The sequence below is a fragment of the Chanodichthys erythropterus genome, chromosome 8 (assembly GCF_024489055.1).
Source record: "Chanodichthys erythropterus isolate Z2021 chromosome 8, ASM2448905v1, whole genome shotgun sequence".
NCBI classification, from domain to species: Eukaryota; Metazoa; Chordata; class Actinopteri; order Cypriniformes; family Xenocyprididae; genus Chanodichthys; species Chanodichthys erythropterus.
The window spans coordinates 24,458,238-24,476,375 of NC_090228.1; the positions used below are offsets into that span (position 1 = coordinate 24,458,238).

The 18,138-nt window shown below is 36.8% G+C and overlaps 1 protein-coding gene across 4 annotated transcripts in view; it reads right to left on the minus strand.

The window, feature by feature from the left end:
* tbc1d22a (TBC1 domain family, member 22a) overlaps nucleotides 1-18,138 on the minus strand; it is a 185,846-nt gene that overhangs the window by 53,421 nt on the left and 114,287 nt on the right. For 3 of the 4 annotated variants that reach the window (XM_067391129.1, XM_067391131.1, XM_067391128.1), the window contains one exon: nucleotides 995-1,122. In XM_067391129.1, coding sequence (XP_067247230.1) covers nucleotides 995-1,122 — 128 coding nt within the window. Of the gene's footprint in view, nucleotides 1-994; nucleotides 1,123-9,465; nucleotides 9,717-18,138 lie in introns of those variants that run through there. The other variant, XM_067391132.1, reaches the window with a different exon arrangement.

Consider the following 18,138-nt stretch of genomic DNA (forward strand, 5'->3'; position numbering starts at 1 on the left):
TTTAAAGGAATTCGAACAATAAAAACATTTTGTGGCTCTTTAATGTGTTGTGACAGATTGCTGTAGCACCTCAGCTCAAGCGGCTCACGAGCCGATCATCTCTTCCTACTAGCTCATTTATAGCATCAAATAAACATGAATAAACATGAGAAGGAATGTTGTTTAAAATGCGTAAAGATGTAAATACACACCATTTTTCAAGTCCACAGAGGTTAATCTTCTAACTCCTGACTGCTTTGTTGGACAAAATGTCGGATTCGACGTTATGATTGGTTAGATCGCTTGTCAATCAAACTCCCGGTGAAGGGTCAATTGCTAAAAAAGGAGCGTTTCTGTCTGAGCAATATTTTGTAAAAAATATTAGACCATTCACAGCATTTGATAGCAATCATAAACATAAGCCTGGTGTGTATGGCTTTGTTTGGCAAACAGGTACGCTATGTACAGAGGGCGTCCACATGCTTGTCGATGAGTTGAATAAACTCCACAGAAACTACATACATTTATCCAATAACCATTCAGAAATGTCCAGATGCATTCTAAAAGTTGTAACTTCATCCTGAGTCTCTCCATCAGTGTCCGACTCCGGTTTGAACAATGTAAGGCTGAACACCGTTACTGACAATTGTCATTTTGGCTGCATGAGATTCTCCAGCTTTGTTGTTGTTGAGCAACCGAAGCGTGAGCTATTAAAGTTCTGCCCTTTTTTGGAAAGGGGGCCGGGAGCAGCAGCTCATTTGCATTTAACACTGAACATGTTTTTGCTCACACCCAAATAGGGGTAAATTTGTCAAGCTATAATACATGATATGTAGGGTATTTCGAGCTGAAACTTCACAGACACATTCTGGGGACACCAGAGACTTATATTACTTCTTGTGAAAAGAGGCATTTAAGGTCCCCTTTAAAATAAAGTAGCAATGGTTTCACAGACATGGCAGCATAACTTGTATATGCCATTGATTGCACAAAGACTGTTGAGGGTCTCTTTTACCTGATAAGTGTCCCATAGGCGAATGGTGCAGCGTAGAGGAAGTTCTCTCATAAGTAGGTTGTTCATCCAGCGGAAGGCAAACTGCAAATACTCCACCTCATACTGCTGCATGTGGCGATGTACCATCTCTGTTCAGGACAAAAACAGCACAGTCAATCACACTATTCATCTATCACAAACAATTAAAGCATCATTATATTCTCTTCAGTAAAATTGAGACCAAACAATAAATGACAGACGCTCGACGGACACAACACAACAATAACACTTATTCTCCTCGCCGCTTTCCCACTCATAGACAGCAGACAGTTCATGGATGACAGCCTGCCGGGCGTAAGACATAACACCCTAATAAAGCCATAAAGAATTTCTCCGTCCATGCCATCATGTGTTCGACGCTGTCATGTAAGCATGAGGTAATTACTCAGCTGTCAGCGCAATGTCTGAGCGTGTTATGTTTGAGAGGAAACAGCAGCTTTATTTATGGATGTCTATTTAATCAACACGGACGCGCCACTGATGGGTAGAGTGTGTAACATGCATGGCTGCGTGTCCCTGCAGAAATATAGGCATCTTCATTCGCCTCCTGACAAAGATGGCAATCTTTGGCCATCACATGTATGCCAGGTTTTAGTTGAGGGTTGTGGGTGATATATTGAATATTCAAAATATGTAATTATAATATATCTGTATAATAATTTAGTCTTTAGTGTCACACGATCCTTCAGGAATAATTATAATATGCTGATTTGCTGCTCAACAACCATTTATCATCAATGTTGGAAAATGTAAATTTTGTTTGTGGAAACTGATTCAGGATTTTTTCATGAATAGAATGTTCTTTATCCATAAAGTCTCCACCTATAATGCTTGATGAATTTGGAGAACACTTGGCAAGAGATTAGATACCATTCATTCATACAGAATCTCTCCAGATCCTTCTAATTCCAAGGTCCATGTTGGTGCTTCTCCTCTTCAGTTCACCCCACTCATTTTCTATAGGGTTCAGGTCAGGGGATTGGGATGGCCATGGCCAATGGCTCACTGACCCATTTTTGTGCTGATTTTGAGGTTTGTTTGGAATCATTGGAAGATGATGGAAGATCCAACCACGGCCCATTATAAGATTTCTAGCAGAAGCGGCCAGGTTTTGTTTTATTATCTGTTGGTATTTGATAGAATCCATTATGCCATGTATCTGAACAAGATGTCCAGGACCTCTGGCAGAATAATAGGTGCACAATTTCAAAGATCCAGCAGCATATTTAACTGTAGGCATTGGGTACTTTTTTTTTCTTTTTTTTATCCCTGTGTGCACCAAACCCAGCTTGTGGGTTTGCTGCCAAAAAAAAATCTTTTTTATTTCATCTGACCATAGAACCCAGTCTTGTTTGAAGTTTCAGTAGTGTCTGGCAACTGAATATGCTGGAGTGAAAGCAGAGTATTTTTATTGAATCGTTCCCACACAACTTGTGGTGATGTAGGTGTTGGTTGATATTTTTTAGGCTTTCAAAACCTCTAATTTCTGCAGTTCTCCAGCTGTGACCCTTGGAGAGACTTTGGCCACTCATAATTATTCTTCTCGCCGTGCATTAAGTACACACGTCCTCTTCCAGGCATAGGTTCCTTTTTAGAAAGCAAGTCCCATTGAACTATATAGGTAATGACAGAACTTGGTACCATAGTTGGGAAACTTTGGGAAACCCACCCCAGATTTGTAACATCTCCAGTTGATTGACACTACTTAATTATTGCCCTGATGATGGGGAAATTAAATTTTCAATGCTTTACCCATTTTCTAACAGCCACTTTCAATCTTTTGCTGCACATTAGAACTATATTCTTTAGTAGGGCTCGACAATAAGGACTGCCTGATGGGCCGGGGCCAGTGTGAATGAAGCTCGGGACAGTACACGCAATGGTCACTTGCCCAATCGGGCCAGTGCTGTAGCAGGGTGTGCGATATAGATCATCTATGATATTGTAATTATTGATTTAACGATCTGAAATTATCGAGTATGTCCCACACTTTACAAAAAACAAACAAAAACACCCATTGACTGCACGCATGCAGTACGTGATGTAGTTTAGTAGGTTAGACTAGTGCGCATGCATATTTAGAGTGTACGCTTTCACTGCATGATTTAGTCTACTAAAATGCCTTTAGAATGCCCCAGAATTCAAGATCGGGGCAATAATGCCCCTGTATATATTTTACATTTATATGATTTAATATACTTAACCAATGTTACACAAAGAGTGCCATTTTTCTCCAAATATCAGCATGATTACAAATGTGATCTTGATTTTATACAGAGTACAATTTAATGAACACAAACTTAATATCAAATGGCTTACATTTTATACACCAAATCGCCTGTTTCGCTCTATTTTGCCAAAGAAAATAGTTCCAAAAGTCCTCAGCATTGCGTCTCTGAGCAAAACTTCCAGAATGAATCAGCCATTTGAATGAATCGGTTTAATCTCAATGACTCGCTCATTAACAGGGACTTGCTGCCACCAACTGATGGGTTTAATTTTACATTTAAAGTGTATAAATAATTTAAAATAACAGTATTTAACGTTTTATATTTTCAACATTTCAAAAACATTATTTATGCATCAGTAAATACTCTTGACTGATTAATTTTAATAAAGTTTAATCTACAGTTAAATAGTAGGCCTACATTAGATTACAATTTCTTTACTTGAAAATGTCCTGTTTAAACATACATGAAAAACTTGAAAAGCACCGTTTGTTACATTTATATATTTGTTCTGTTGTATTTATTTGTGCTATTAATTATTTGTTCCTTTTACTTGTCTAACAATAAAATTTAAGTGAGTTAATCTAGTAGCTTTTGGTGCCATAACCCTATTTATTAAGGTTACATGTATCAAAAATAACTAGGCTTATTTAATAGGCCCATTTTATTTTCTTTTAATTTATGATTTTTTTTTGTTGTTGTTGCGGGGCAAGTGAAAATTTTGTCGGTGTAAGTAAAAATTTGAACCGCTAGCTCAACCGTACCAGTAGAAAAAAATCCTTAGCGTTGAGCCCTGATTAGTTTTACCAATTGCAATGGATGATTAAGGGAATTTGGCGTTTGTGTTACCTCATATTTACTGTAAAACAGGAAGTCATGGCTGGAAAATATCATGTTCCCAGTCACCCCAGTGTGCTAAAAAAGTAAACATTAATGGGAATATACCTCAGAGTTATTTTATAAAAACTGCATTTTACTGCTTGTAATAAACACTTGGATCTCTAAGCTACTATGGTTCTTTGCATAAAATGATGGTTCCTCTGAAAAGGGTGAGAAAAAAAACAAACATTCATTTTAAAGTAAATGCAGTGTAAATATAGAGTAAATACATAAATAGAGATATGTCATATAGAAAATGTCATCATGTATTCATATATCAAGCCCTATTTGCAAGAACGCACACCCACCCATGTCAAAGATCAGCTTCTGTCAAACCTCACACTTGCCTTGACAGTGTCATTCTCACATCCACCTTTCCTGAATAAACAACTCATACTCATTAACACCGAATACATCTCATTGCCAAGAAACGGAAGTGTTAGGTTGACGAAACAAGCACACCAATTTTGCTTATTAGCAATGGAAATCAAAATCATCCTCTTTTTAAACTAATTGAAGGGTCAGAGGCAGATAAAGATGTCTAAGATAATGAAAACAAAACAAAAAACTTATTAAAAAACATCATATTCCAAGTTCTGTCTATTTCGAGAGTCTATGTATTCATGGTGTTAATAATGCATTTAAAAACCTTTAAAATCATTTCATCAAGTGTTTTGACACAGTGAATTTAAAATTTTGATTAATGATCAGTAAAATGCAGGGTTGTCAACAAATGATATATCACAATTAAATCGCACATAACATTATACACAAATTAATAATAATAATAAAAAGAGCTCTAAGCCATTAACCATAAATATTCACATCCCATACCAAATAAAAACTTGCAGGTATAACTTTGGGGAAAATAACATTTCAGGTAGTCTAACCCTACAAATAAAATGTAAGATATGTAAGAATAAGCAGCTTTATTATCAGAAAAAGGATGTTCAGCAAGCAGAATGCATTTGCTTGCAGAACTCTTTCCACCTTCAATGCAGCAAAAGGCATGCAGGTTCTGAGGGGGATGGGGAACAGGCAGAGGTCAGAGTTCGCAGAAAGACAAGTGAGCTGTTTGCCACGATTCTGCTGAGCAATGGACTTATACTCGACTTCCGCCCTCGCCCATCTATCCCATAATTACATCTGCACTGACCCTCTGTCTCGCCCTCGCTGCATTTCCAGCCAAAACCTGCTCAGACACCAAGAGAGTCTACAGCGCACACCTTCAGATGTACATGAGCCATACAGGCAGAACCAGGGATCCGGGGATATTATTCTTAACTAAAACTAAAATTAAAAGGTCATATATATTCATATTAAATAACACTAACTATATATAAAAAAGTTAATCAGAACAGGAACATCATAAGGGCTGTATATAACAACAGAATGTGAATTTTTATTTTGCCAACTACCCCTTAACTTTGGTCCAGACCACCTTTTCACGCATTAATAGTTCGGTCTCTGAATATGTATGGATTACTTATTCACGGTTTCACTTTGAATGCAAATTGAATTTGAACACATGTCTGGAGATGTGACAGTAGCCACAGTCATTGCGCTGTCACTCTCCCAAGATTGTACAGATGACATTTATCATGATGGCAGAAAGCTACTTCCTGTGCTTGTTTATAAGCTATAAGTCAGGTGCCTCGAGTCCAGACCAGTGTTTCGAGTTTCATGTGCACTGCTTTTAATCTGAAATTATTTCACTTCCACATCCTCAGTTAAAAGGTATGATTCATGCAAAGTAAATGTTAAATAGGCAAGTATAATGCACACATTTATCAGGGACCAAAGGGGCTTTCGCACCAGAGGAACCTTTTCACAGTTCCTAGAACTATTGGCTGAAGTACCCGGATTTTGTCATGTTCACACCGCAGGCACTAGGAATAATTAGGTTCTAGGAACTCCTTTTGGGGGAACTAAATTAGCTCCTACTTCAGAGTAGGGTCTAAACCAGCACTGTAGGAACTATCAGTGATGTAAGTGTACGTTGATTGGTCAAACGCATGTCAAACACCGTTCCCTGCATTTTAAAAAATTACATCTTGAACAGAAAACGGCGATAACAGCATTTACCTGCTGTCTGCAAGGTTGTGTTCTTCTCTCCACCTTGATACTGAAAGTTGTTATAGGAGGTTTTGTCTCTTAGCCCCAATTTTTGCACTTTCAGTCACGTAAATTAAGCATTTACATTAAATCTCCATTATCATGAAACCCACAACACACAATAAACACCGCTCCGATCATGGTGTCTTCCATCCACCGTTTTTTAGCGTTTGTAAACTCCGCACTTAAAGATGCTGCTGTCGGCAGCTTCAGAGTTCCTATTGCCGGTGCGAATGCAACCAGGAACATGGCCTAGTGGCTAGTTCAAAAGCCCCTTTCTTTCCTTCTTTCTTTCTTTCTTTCTTTCCTTCTTTCTTTCCTTCTTTCCTTCTTTCTTTCCTTCCTTCCTTCCTTCCTTCTTTCCTTCCTTCCTTCCTTCCTTCCTTCCTTCCTTCTTTCCTTCCTTCCTTCCTTCCTTCCTTCTTTCCTTCCTTCTTTCCTTCCTTCTTTCCTTCTTTCCTTCCTTCTTTCCTTCCTTCCTTCTTTCCTTCCTTCCTTCTTTCCTTCTTTCCTTCCTTCTTTCCTTCTTTCCTTCCTTCTTTCCTTCTTTCCTTCCTTCTTTCCTTCCTTCTTTCCTTCTTTCTTTCCTTCTTTCCTTCCTTCCTTCCTTCCTTCTTTCTTTCCTTCTTTCTTTCTTTCCTTCCTTCTTTCCTTCCTTCCTTCTTTCCTTCCTTCCTTCCTTCCTTCCTTCCTTCCTTCCTTCCTTCCTTCCTTCCTTCCTTCCTTCCTTCCTTCCTTCCTTCCTTCCTTCCTTCCTTCCTTCCTTCTTTCTTTCTTTCTTTCTTTCTTTCCTTCTTTCTTTCCTTCTTTCTTTCTTTCCTTCTTTCCTTCCTTCTTTCTTTCCTTCTTTCCTTCTTTCTTTCCTTCCTTCTTTCCTTCTTTCTTTCCTTCCTTCTTTCTTTCTTTCCTTCTTTCTTTCTTTCCTTCTTTCTTTCCTTCTTTCCTTCTTTCTTTCTTTCCTTCTTTCCTTCCTTCTTTCCTTCTTTCTTTCTTTCCTTCTTTCCTTCTTTCCTTCTTTCCTTCTTTCCTTCTTTCTTTCTTTCCTTCTTTCTTTCCTTCTTTCTTTCCTTCTTTCTTTCCTTCTTTCCTTCCTTCCTTCCTTCCTTCCTTCCTTCCTTCCTTCTTTCTTTCTTTCTTTCTTTCTTTCCGGTGGTCCAAACGATTCATTCCCCCATTATATGAATGTGATAGATCTGGTTTTCGGATTACAGTGTGATCAGCAGAAATCAAGGTCTATATGACATTTTCAATTCTGTTCAGGGCCCGTATTTATCATGATTCTCAAAGTGCCATTTTAGTCTTAAGTGCTGAGAATGCATGGAATTTACTTCTACTTTCAAACTTAAGTATAAAAGCAAGTTATACAATTTCTTAAAGCTAAGAATCACTCTTACTCTCCCAGTTATTTAAGACAGCTCAAGAGGTCTCTCAAGTGGTTAGGAGTTGCCAGTAGTGGCTTGTGATGGCACAGAGGAGACAGATACTTGCGGAAATCTTTCAGGGGAGCAAGAATGTTTTTAAAATGTTAGACGACGAGCAGACTAGTTAATCAAATGTTGGGATGAACTTGTTCGACTAATTCAGCAAGTAGTAGTACTTGTTCTTCCCGCTAGTTAGGTTTTCTTTTGGAACCCATGGTGGCTGATTATATCATAAAATCTGGGCTATATATAGGCAGGTCAGTTTAAAAGTGTTGTGAATCGTCTCTAAGACTGACACTTAAGATTTAGTCCTACACTTCACTTAGGCTGTATCCGAAATCGCCCCCTATACCCTTAAATAGGGCACTATTTGAGGGGACAGCCATTTGTAGTGGTGTCCGAAACCATAGTGGACATTGTAGAGGGCAGTCATTCAATCCCACAATGTACCGCAATAACAAGTGTACAGCCGATGCATGCTCAATGGCTTGAGAATACCCATAATGCACGGGTTATAAAGAATTCTAAAGAATTCTTTAGAACCCTAAAGAATTCCCACGTCTCGCCAGGAGATGGCGCCCGCAGCTGAATCAATCATCCATTCATTCATTTTCCAAACCGCACTGGTCCAACATAGTATACATTCCTTTTTAAACTGATCATTAAATCGTTTAAGGTTTGTACATGCTAGATTCCATGGCAGAGTTCAACATAAATATTCATTACTACTGGAGCTTCCAGTTTGCTACATTTCAAATTATTATTATACGATAAGCACAAACTATGCGAAAATGGCAGCCCTTCCGGCACACTTAGTGTCCGAATTCAGTCACTCGTTTCATTCACTCTTTCAAGTGGACTATATAAGTGAAGTAATGTAGGGAATAGTGAATGAGGGTATAGGGGGCGATTTAGGACACAGCATCTAATTACGACTGAGATGCTTGATAGCTAACCTTTAAGCGCAGTTTGAGCCAAGAATTTGTTTACTCTTAAGTAAATTCTTAGCAGTGTTCTTGTGAGTAATTGTCAGAGGCTTGATAAATACAGGCCCTGGGCCACTTACATGTGAAAATAAGTTGGATATGCATTTGATTTTTTTTTTGAGCAAATCTAACTTAAAATTTGCCTTTATTGCGCTGCTGAGTTCCCATGAAGAGGAGGATGACAATAAAAAATGGGACCTGAGCTCAAGAATCTATGAATCAGCTTATGTAATATTTAATTTATAAAATATTAATTTATATAAAATATAATTTAATCATGTAGTAATTTATAACAATATAAATGCAATATTTACATTTAATATTATTATATTTACTTTTTTAAGTTAATGAATTAAAATAAACTAAATTTCAATTTATTTAAAAAAAAAATCTTTTTTTTTTTTTTTCCCGAGTGCATTGAGTGTTTGCTTATTTAAAATGGACATGCCAGGGAAAGTCTGTTTTAGGGCTGTCAAACGATTAATCACGATTAATCGCATACAAAATAAAAGTTTGCCTAATATATGTGGGTGTACTGTGTGTAATTATTATGTATATATAAATGCAAACACATTCATGTATATATTTGAGAAATATTTACAAGTATATGTATTTATTTATATTTTTATGTAATTTATATTATATATAAATAAACATATTTTGTACATAAATAACATATTTCTCTTAAATATATGCATTAATTTGTGTGTATTTATATATACATAATAATTACACACAGTACACCCACATATATTATGCAAATTCACGATCGCGATTAATCGTTTGACAGCCCTAGTCTGTTTAGAAATGTTTCTGGACCATATTTGAAAGTTATAATAGCAAGGAAAAAAGAAGAAGAAAAAAAAAAAATCTGAATTAGGCAATTTGATTTACAGTTCAGCGCAAGATACTTTCATGTTCAGCAGTGTAAGAGATTGTTCATGAAAAAGCTGCCAAGAGAAATCAAAGGAATTAAAAGGATAGTTCAACCAATAATGAAAACTCATTGTTTCTCACCTTCTCTTGATTCAAAACCTGCATGACTTGCTTTCTTCTGTGGAACATAAAAGCAGATATTTTGACAAACGTGTCCTTATAATGGAAGTCAATGGTCACCAAAACGGTTTTATTCGTCAAAAAACGTTTATGTTCCACAGAAGAAAGTAAGTCATACAGTCTTGAAACAACATGGGGCTGAATAAATAATGAGAGGATTTTCCTCTTTTGGGTGAACTTTAAGATCCCTTTAAGATGTCCAAATGGAGAAATGACAACAGAAAGAAATCAAAGAGCTTTGTTTTATACCAGCTGAGGTTTTTCTGTCAGGGTCAGAAGAGGAAATGTGATGCTCAAAGGCACGTTTGTAAAGAAACCCCCCCAAAAGAAAAAGCGACATCAAATGTCATTCAGGTTATCAGCAGTTTGTTTTTTCTCATCATTTTCTAAGGAGTCTCAGTACTGCTTCACCTGAAATGTTAATGTGTGCTTTATAACCTTATATGATTTGTGTGGAAAAAGCCCACATTGTGTCCTCATTTACATAAATAAATTCACCTTGAGCAATTTGCATGCTGATGAACCTCAATGTATTCATACAAAACAGACGAGATAAGAGGAAACAGTGTTCACGTTCTGGGGCGCTTCTGACGAACAGAATTGTTTTAGCGTTCAACAACTCTTATGGGCTATCGTCTAATATGACTGCTAATTACTACAAGCCCTCGAATGAAGTGAAAGCGTACGGTGACAATAGTGTGTTTGGTTTCCTAATGAGAGTGTAGTGTGAGAGTGAACTAAACAAGAAGCGAGACATAGAGAAAGGAGGAGAGATTTCTTGCATATTCAACAGTTATATAAAAATAAAATAAAATAAAATAAAAATTATACATTTTAACAAAATATGAAAATCTAATTTACATATTAAAATTATGCATAATGTTAACCTGCCAAACATGATGCAATTCATACTACGCACTGGGAGGGTGATTTTATTTATTTATTTTTTAATCTATGTTTTATCTACATTTTCTGCTAATCAAGGCTGCATTTATTATTATAAAACAACTTTATTTTAATATTTCAAAATAGAAAAAAAAAAAAATCTATTTCAAAATGTTATTTATTCCTGTGATGCAATCATTACTCCAGTAACATTTCAACATCAGCGTATTAGAATGATTTCTGAGGATCATGTGACACTGAAGACTTCCAGCTTTGCCATCACAGGAATAAATTACATTTTAAAATATATTAAAACAATTTTAAATTGTAATATTTTAAAATATTCCTATTTTTACTGTACTTTTGATCAAATAAGTGCAGCATCGGTGAGCATAACAGACTTCTTTCAAAAACATTTAAAAATGTTTTACATTATTGCAGATTTTTAATGTATAAATATTCTGTCTGGTTTGGTAGGGTGTTGCTAGGTGGTTGCTAGGTTGTTCTGGATGGTTGCTTATTGGTTTAGACAAAAGAGCCATCCCCAAATCAAGATTTAACCATTCTTTCATATTTCTTTTATGAACATGACTTCCTAAAATTGTGAGACTGTGCTATTACTTTTATTAGACTTATGTTTTTTTGGCAGTGGAAAAAACATCAAAGACAGAGAATCTCAAAAACTTAAAAGGATATGGGAAATCAAACACAATATGGTCAGGCCAACTCCAGCATCATGGCTAATTTAGTTTAGATTGTTTTTGACCACAGTGATCCAACTCAATCAAACCTATCCTATAACATACTATATATATTTGTATATATATATATTTGTATATATATATATATATATATATGTATATATATTTGCTCTTCTCTTTTCATGTACTCTTTGTCTTCTCCATATAAGGCAACTTCCTGCCTATTCTCTGTCCTCATCGGTGTGATCGGTGTTTTAACTGTGAGCATATTCTTATTTCCAAGCCAGTTTAAAGACATTGAAAAATGAAAGTGCTGCTACAGAACAATGAAACTTCAGCTGATCGGGATGTTGGACATGGTCATTGATCATGTAACTCATGCATGGGTAACATCAGAATAAAGCCCACAATGAAACTTATGCTGCCAAGATACCATCCGACTCTCAAGTCAAGTCATCTTTATTTATATAGCACTTATATAGCATTCCAAAGCAGTAAAAACCAAGAAAATTATGATAAATGATGCAAACTTCAAACATGAGACAAATTCAAATTCTGCAGTAAACCAGGTCTAAAAAGACAATAGTGTGATTGTTCAGCTGAGGTCAGTTCAGTGTTGATTCAGATCAGTTCAATAACTTTGTAAAGTTCATTAATTATGAAATGAGTTCAATTAATCTATAAGCTGCTCTACAGAAGACAATCGTTATTCACTTTGAGTCAGTTCAATGTTGATTCGCCTCAGTTCAATAACAGTGTCGATGTTGCAAAATTCATCAATTATGAAACGCAGTTGATAAAGGCATAAAGTCCTGTACTGTACTGTATAAAGACTATCCTGTAAAGCATAATTTATTTGAGGTTTCAAGATGTGTAAATCTTAATAGTTTGTTCAAATTTCTGCCTAATGTGTCTAGATTTTGTGGTCATCCTCACAAAAAATTGAAAGTACAACAGTGTATTTTTTGTTTACTTTTTAGCTAGGGCTGCCCCCTAATAGTCGACGAGAAAAGGCGAAGTCAACCAAAATTTTATTAGTCGCTTGGCTGCAGGAAAAAAATCCACAGGAAGTGGTGAAGTCATGCCGTCTGTGATGGACAGATCATTAAAGGTGCACTATGTAATATTTTCTGTCCGCTAGAGGTCGCTAGAGGCCTATTCAAAACAAAGGCGTAGCTTGATGACACCAAGTTTGAGCGTGGAATCTTGGGACATGTGGCCTTTACCTCAATGGCCAGTGGAAAAGAATTGAGATAGGACTCGGGAATAAATCATGTTCATAAATGCGATTATTAACGTTACTGTAGTGTGAAGCAGAGCAGGACCGAGTGTTGTGGGAGCTGAATGAGGCCGCTGGAGCAATTGCGCAACACACGCCTCACGAGCAGCAGAACTTTTATTATGACACAGTCGTCCGGTGCCGCTTCCGCTTTTCCAGTCATGAGTATGAGGTAACGCAGCTCTGTTTATCATATTAGATATTTGCGAAATGTCCACTTTTAAATTGACCAATTCAAACGAAAAACAAATATTTTCAGGTTATGTCACATGTATGAAATGTGCATATTGCCGCGGTCACTACTGCGGAGAAGACGTGCCAGCATCGTCAACTTCATCACTGCAGCCGAAAATATAGAAAACACTAGTTTATCAATTAATTATTAAAATGTTAGAGCAATCTCCTTGCTGTTTTTCCCCAATGCATTCATAATCATTAGTGTCAGTGCGCTGTGGCAAGCTTTATGCATGCGCTTGAAAGCTGATTAGGCTATTTTGGCATTAGAGGCTATTAATTAAGATTTATATGGTTTATTAATAAATGTGCGATTAGTCAACTAATCACTCAAAATGAACGACTACAAGTCGACCAGAAAAATCTTTAGTCAAGGGCCATAAAGTAGAAAAAAAAAAAAAAGAAAAAAAAAATTAAATAAACAATACACACACACACACACACACACACACACACACACACACACACACACACACACACACACACACACACACACACACACACACACACACACACACACACACACACACACACACACACACACACACACACACACACACACACACACACACACAAATATGAATAAAAAACTAAAAATTAAATAAAATGCATACATTCATTTTAAAAAGTCAATAAGGAAGTCTTTAAAAATTTGTTTGACTTCTATAAGGTGTGAATATAATAATTAATAATATATTATTCCATTTCTAACAAACCCCTAGGCATTTCTTGGTAATCATTATGATGGCAAGAGCTGTGGGTTCAAGGTGTTTCACCACAGCATGTAATTATGAGAACAGGAAGTGGAAATGGCCATATCTTGAAGGTGGTTATAGTATTAAAAATCCTATATAAAGCGCTTGCAGCTCTTTTGAAAAGCAGGCAGATAATTAAAGCCTAGGATCACTCTACGGTGAGGAAATTGGCAGGCCGCTTAGGGCCTGGTGGAGACGGAAATGTAAAAGAAATCAATGTATCTGTTTGAAAGCTTGATCTGTCACAATGACTTCACAGAACCAGTGATTTTATTTTCTGATTCAGAGAAAGAGACAGTGAACCAAGTTCGAAATACAGCGAGAAATAAAGAGGTCTTCATTGTAAAATTCAACGTTGCACTACAGGCAAAAGCTTGACAAAGATGAACCATGACAAAATGCATGGGGTTATGCATGAAAGTGCATCTGCATGCACGTCATACAGCCAAAGGACACAAAAAGACCTCGCACACATCAGACATACTGGTGTTATAATGTCAGGTTTTCAGTCTGCAGTGTTGTTCACAGTGGAAAGGCTTCCTTGCACTTTAGCTTACCTGACAGCAAGGCGCAGTGCAAAGTCCACGAGTGAAGTTTCCATGACAATAAAACCGAAGGTCTTTCTATAGCGCTGACATTTCAAATTATATATGTGCACATACCTGTCTCATTAGCCGCTATGTGTTATTTCAGTCAAACTCTACAGCGCTTTCATAGAAGTCTATGAGCAAAGTAACTTCATTTTCTCAAGCCTTACTCCATATATAATGCTTATTCATGAAATGTCATAAATGTATAAACAATGATGCTGGAAATTCATCCAGCTGTGACTGAGCAACACTATTTTTATTGCATTTGCGTTGTGCACAGTTTGCACATATTATTAGGTGGTTTGTTGAAGGAAGGAACTATTTTTGCATAGTAGATTAAACCTAAATTTAACAGGGTTCCTATACATTTTCATTTCAAAATTGCATACTTTCCAGACTCAAATTTCCAAACCTCTAACCACATTTAACATAAATGGTTCATACAGCATTATATTCAGCAATACATTTGGTATATAGTAGTCATCTGTAAATATTCTTATTTTCTTGACATGAGGGTGAGTAATTTAAGACAGAATTTTCATTTTTGGGTGAACTAACCCTTTAAGGACGAACCAGATCCATATTTAGAGGTCAGAATATCATACACTTGAGGGCGGACACTTCTGACTTTGGCCAGGAAGTAACAACCAATCCACAACCTGGCAACCATCCACAACATTTGCACGATCAATCACCAGAAACATACTGTTGCCCTAACTTTATTCAGCAGAAAAGGGTATAAAAAAAGTGTTCATAATAGCTAAAACAGCAAAGTATGCTTTTATTTTACAGTCCAGTTTTGTATTTTTTTTTCCTCCCAAAATTCTTTCTTTAAATATAGATTGTATAAAAAATAAATCTCTTTTTTTATACCTAAATTATAACAAACCAATTTTATGAGCTAATTTGTTTTTAAAGCTTCTGGTCTTCAGATTTGATTACAAAGTCAGAATAAGAAAGTGCTCAATTACCAAAATAAAAAAAAAAAAAAAATAATAATAAAAAAAAAAAAATTAGTTGCAGTCCTAATTAACAGCACGTATCACCACACAGAGTGTACAAACAAGTGGAACAGATTTAAAGCGAGCTCACACTGCACACTACACATCAAACTATGTTCAAGCCATCTGGCTGCACTCTCTATTCAGCTTTACTGAATGTCAAAATGGCACAGGTACAATCTCTATTAATCTCTCTGTAACAATCATCAACGATAATTAGTAATATAAAATAAAACAAATTCCATTTTTTTTTTTTTCTGTGCCGTTTCTATCAAAGCTGCAAATTTAATTAATGAATACCAAATTAAATCACAAACAAAATCGGATTATCGTAATTTTCCAGGAAAAGACTATATTTAGACGACATACATTTTTGATGATGCTTGCCAAGTTGAGCCAAATACTGCTCATAGGGGGCGCTACACCTGAAATACCCACTACTTTGCAAATGTTTGATCAACCAAGTTGAAACTAAATATGGGTCTTCTTTGGGGCAAATCAGGGGTGAACTTCAATTAGTAAAGTTCAGACAAAGACAAAGAACTTTGCGTAATGAAAATGTGCACATAGAATTTTTTAATTGTGTTCGACAATCACTAAAGGATCACTTAAATTTTGCTATGAAAACACTCTGCTTTAAAGGGTTAGTTCACCCAAAAATGAAAATAATGTCATTTATTACTCACCCTCATGTCGTTCTACACCCTTAAGACCTTTGTTCATCTTCGGAACACAAATTAAGATATTGTTGATGAAATCCGATTGCTCAATGAGGCCTCTATTGAGAGCAAAGCCATTGAAACTCTCAAGATCCATAAAGGTACTAAAAACATATTTGAAACAGTTCATGTGAATCACAGTGGCTCTATCTTCGTATTATAAAGCGATAAAAATACTTTTTGTGCACCAAAAAAAAAAAAAAAATGACTTTTCAACAATATCTAGTAATGGGCCGATTTAAAAACACTGCTTCACGAAGCTTCTGAGCTTTAGGAATCTTTTGTTTTGAATTAGTGATTCGTATCTCCTGTCAAACGCCTAAACTGCTGAAATCACGTGACTTTGACGCTCTGATCCACTGATTCGATTCGTAAAGCTCTGAAGCGCTGTTTTGAAATCAGCCCATCACTAGATTGTTGAAAAGTCATTGTTTTGTTTTTTTGCTGCACAAAAAGTATTCTTGACACTTTATAATATTAAAGGGTTAGTTCACCCAAAAATGAAAATTCTGTCATTAATGACTCACCCTCATGTCGTTCCAAACGGAACACAGTTTAAGATATTTTAGATTTAGTCCAAGAGCTTTCTGTCCATCCACTGAAAGTGTTTGTCCATGTCCAGAAAGGTAATAAAACATCATCAAAGTAGTCCATATGACATCAGTGGGTTAGTTAGAAGTTTTTGAAGCATCGAAAAATACATTTTGGTCCAAAAATAACAAAAACTACGACTTTATTCAGCAAGACCCGGAGGTCTTACGGGTTTGGAACGACATGAGGGTGAGTCATTAATGACATAATTTTCATTTTTGGGTGAACTAACCCTTTAAGACTTGCATGAACTGTTTCAAATATGTTTTTAGTACCTTTTATGGACCTTGAGAGTTTCAATGGCTTTGCTCTCAATTATTATTAATTATTTATTAATTATTTGGTGCAACAGTCATTTTCCACACTTTTTTTTTTTTTTTTTTTTTTTTTGGAAATTACTAGAATTAGATTGCATACTTTTCCAAACTGCATAGGAACCCTGATTTAAGGACGGACCAGATCCATATTTAGAACTTAGAATATCATAGACTTGGGAGTGGGCACTTCTGACTTGGCAACCATACACAACATTTGCACGGTCAATCACCAGAAACATACTTGAGCCAAATACTGCTCATAGGGGATGCTAGACCAAATTGAAACTAAATACGGGTCTTTTTTGGGGCAAATCAGAGGTGAAGTGAATATCAAGCAACTCTTTCAAAAGAATCAAATAGTCACTTCCATATTTGTAGCCACTTTTGCTCCAGAATTTCAGAATGACCAAATACACTTTCTTTTTCTCTAAAAGTACTATTCAGTTAGAGTAGTCACATGATGCATTTCTAAACTCTAAACAGGTACATGATGCAATTCTTTCTTTTCCTCTGCACATCCATTTACTGGCATTATTCCCGCCAGTAGCTCTCCAAGGCACTGCTTCCATAACAAAAAAGCAGGTGTTTTGTAGGCGTGACCTCAGCACCTGAACAGTGCATCTGTATCCGAACATCTGGGTGTGCATGAACGCACTGCGCCTATGTAAGCGGGAAGGGACGGACAGCTCACAGCTGCGAGGTCAGACGACCTTCGGCCTCTCTCGTTGATGTTCCGGGGCAGCTTCCTACAGGGAATGCCTGTCATGTCGGTAGGCCGCTGTGGGCCCTGACAAACATGCCCTAGCTGTACCCTGACTGAGCGAAGCCATATGGCGACGGAGGCAGAACGAACACGTCCCATGAACAAAGGTGTCGGAGCATCAAGCGTCTGCGGCGCCACGTACCCTGATCACTACACTGCAGGTCTGGGCTCAGACCTTCCCAGCAGCCACATATTCTAAACCCCCAGCCTCATTAGTGCTGGAAGAGGTATCGTAACCTCTGTTCGGGACAGGAGAGTGACCAAGCATGCTACGTGCCTCAGCGTAGCGGCGAAGAAAAGAGAGCAAAAAGGGTTCGCCTGATTGATTTACATCCCCAACTTTATTACAGAAGAGAATATGATGTAAAACACCACGACAGTGCCAGATCTAAGAGCAGCCTGATTAAGGTCGACATGTGTCGTCCTTACAAGGGGGAAATTTGGAAATAATGCGACAGTAATCCAGGCAGCCTGATGAAGATGAGCATGGCAGAAACCCAACTCTCTGGCGACCAGCAATTACACCCTCCCTCTCTGTCACGTCTTTTATATATGGAAACTGCAAACCAAACTGAGTAAGGGCTG